The 2,696-nt window shown below is 34.2% G+C and overlaps 1 protein-coding gene across 1 annotated transcript; it reads left to right on the plus strand.

Moving 5' to 3' along the window:
• Window positions 1-1,301: 1,301 nt before the first annotated feature.
• On the plus strand, window positions 1,302-2,696 carry LOC106771462 (histidine-containing phosphotransfer protein 1). The gene is made up of 6 exons (XM_014657448.2): window positions 1,302-1,417; window positions 1,567-1,697; window positions 1,817-1,885; window positions 2,146-2,217; window positions 2,307-2,379; window positions 2,462-2,696. Exons 1-6 carry the CDS (start codon window positions 1,355-1,357, stop codon window positions 2,492-2,494), a joined length of 441 nt encoding a protein of 146 aa, XP_014512934.1. The 5' UTR covers window positions 1,302-1,354; the 3' UTR covers window positions 2,495-2,696.

The following is a 2,696-nucleotide window of genomic DNA, read 5'->3' on the forward strand; positions in this document are numbered from 1 at the left end:
GCTTATAAAATAATATTTTAACATTTTGTAATAAGTACAGCTGTGATGACTAAAAAATAATCTGAGAGAAAAAAATGTAGAGTGTGGGGGCAGAGATGCCATATTCTATGGTAAATTGTCGCTTTTGGAAATAATTAATAGCGGTTGTTCATGAGAAGGATCACCAATGAAACATCGACAACAAGAGAAAGTACAACAAATAGGAGAGCAGCAGCAGCAGCAACTTTTGATATGTCATAATAATGAATCTCTATTCTATGCGATTTCACACACTTATTACCATGCTTCACAGTCTTGGAAGGGACAGCGATAGATTAGACTCTCTGAAGATAACAACATAAGATGTGCTGTGAAATAGCCACAACTCCAATCCTATACCATACCAAATTAATCTTAAACTGACACATAACTTCATATGTTGTTACCTACAACACCTTTCGAAAAGACAAACTTCATTAAAAATATCTCTTCATGACACCAAGCTTGTGTTGCAAAGCAGTTCTTTCTTTCTGGTAGTGAATAAAAGCAGTAATACGTTATGGTTTGTGTATATGTATATATCATACTATTTTTGCTTTTTATGATATACCCAACATAGAATAAAGCTTATGGGCTGTGTTTGGTTCGTTTTTAGTAGTTTATTAAATGATACCTCTTTGGGTATATAATGATCCGGAAGTTAGGCTAGGTTAGGTTGGTTTTATTGCTTTTGCAGTTCAAAAACTACCAATTTAAGCTTAGTTTAGCAAGAATTTACAGGTAAGTGTGAAGTCAGAAGAAAGTTGGTGTCTTGACTTTGAAAAGAAAAAAATGGCATCATCTCAATATAAGCAAAGTCAGCACCTCGGGTTAAGGGGTGGAATTCAAAATGATAACCTTGCTTTTGAGAAAATAATAATAATGCAGCAAGAAGAGATAAAGATGGAGGTAACATCTACCAATCTGCTAAAAAAATAAAAAGAGGGAGCAATAATTACCGAATGAAAAAGAAAGAAACATGATGGTACGTGGCGTAAGTTTTAGATTAGATCTCTTCATCCTTTTTAATTTAAACTATTATAGGTCAAGGTGGCCATAAATGATAGGTTCATGGGGGAAGCAATGAACAGGAATACTATAAGTGACTGCCTTTGAAAACTGTTACCACATTAAAAATATATGCATATTATTATTATATAAAACACACATGATACTTGTCTCATCTCATGTATAAAATAAAAACCACACTATATATATATATATATATATATATATATATATATATATATATATATATATATATATATATAAACTAGGCAGCAGAAGAAATGAGTACCTAAAATATTGAGTGAGTGGTTAGAGCTTGAGACTAACAATGGACGGTCTAGTTCAGCTGCAGAAGCAACTCGTTGATTACACTGCTTCTCTATTTCATGAGGTAACTCAGTATATGCTATGCAATTGCCACTTTACATTACACTGAAATACCATGAAAAGAAAGGTTCACGAGTTATGTTTATTGGGTTATCTGATTTCTGGTTTACTTTGTTATCTCTCAATTCTTTATTTCTGGTTTTCTTCAAAAAGGGTTTTTTAGATGAACAATTTAACCAGCTTCAGCAACTTCAAGATGAAAGTAACCCAGATTTTGTGGTTGAAGTGGTCACTCTCTTTTTTGAAGACGCTGAGAGGCTTCTTAACGAGCTCTCAAAAACACTGTAAGTGCACTGAAATATCCTGTTTTATTATACATCTTTTGACCAAGGAATCATGTCTCTTTGGGAACCTCTTTCCTAACTCCACTCTTCAATAATGTTGATTCATTTGGCTCAAACAGAGGCCAACCTAGCATTGATTTTAAAAAGTTGGATGCTCATGTTCACCAGTTGAAGGGTAGCAGCTCCAGGTACAATTTTCCTCAAAACAAACTATGTTGGTAATGTTGTCTTTGTTTTCTTAAGTTGGTCGAAGTTGTATCCACCTTCTGTCACTAGAAATACAACATTTTTAGTCTCAGTTGTTTTGTTTTTGCCAATAACATGTAGCATAGTGGCATGACCCTATGACCCTCAGTCTTTTCTGGATCATACACTTCCATTTGTCTTATCTCACTAGTTGGTGTTTATACAAGTATCTTAAATTTGATTAAGTTATTAAAAAATGCAGCATTGGAGCACAGAGAGTTCACAGAGTCTGCATTTCCTTCCGAAACTCTTGTGAGGAACAAAACGTTGAAGGGTAAGGTTTCCATATCAAAATACACTTCACTAATACGGTGTGTGTTAAAATCTTCATATGCTAATACGAACTAAAATCTTGGTGTTCAGGTGTCTTAAAAACTTGCAACAAGTGACACATGAGTACTCCTTGGTGAAAAGCAAGCTTGAAACTCTCCTCAGGGTAAGGGCATATAGTGCTTTCTATAAAATCCTGAGAAGAGTTAAAATTTATATTTTTTATCTTTGGACTTGTGTGATTGTAGATGGAGCAACAGATTTTGGCTGCTGGTGGATAGGTTTGTGGGTAGTGTGACACAGGCAGAGATGTTTTGCTGCAATTGGAATTTGGAAATAACACTCAGAACAACCATGTCTAATCTGCAAACGAAACAGACCCACTTCTATGTTGTATTTTTCACTTTGTGTATGATTTTGTCAAGTGGATCATGGTCTTGAAATTTATCATTTGAAAAGAGTTGACCTATATTTAGTCCAAAA

Source organism: Vigna radiata, chromosome 8 (genome assembly GCF_000741045.1).
Source record: "Vigna radiata var. radiata cultivar VC1973A chromosome 8, Vradiata_ver6, whole genome shotgun sequence".
Classification (NCBI taxonomy): domain Eukaryota; kingdom Viridiplantae; phylum Streptophyta; class Magnoliopsida; order Fabales; family Fabaceae; genus Vigna; species Vigna radiata.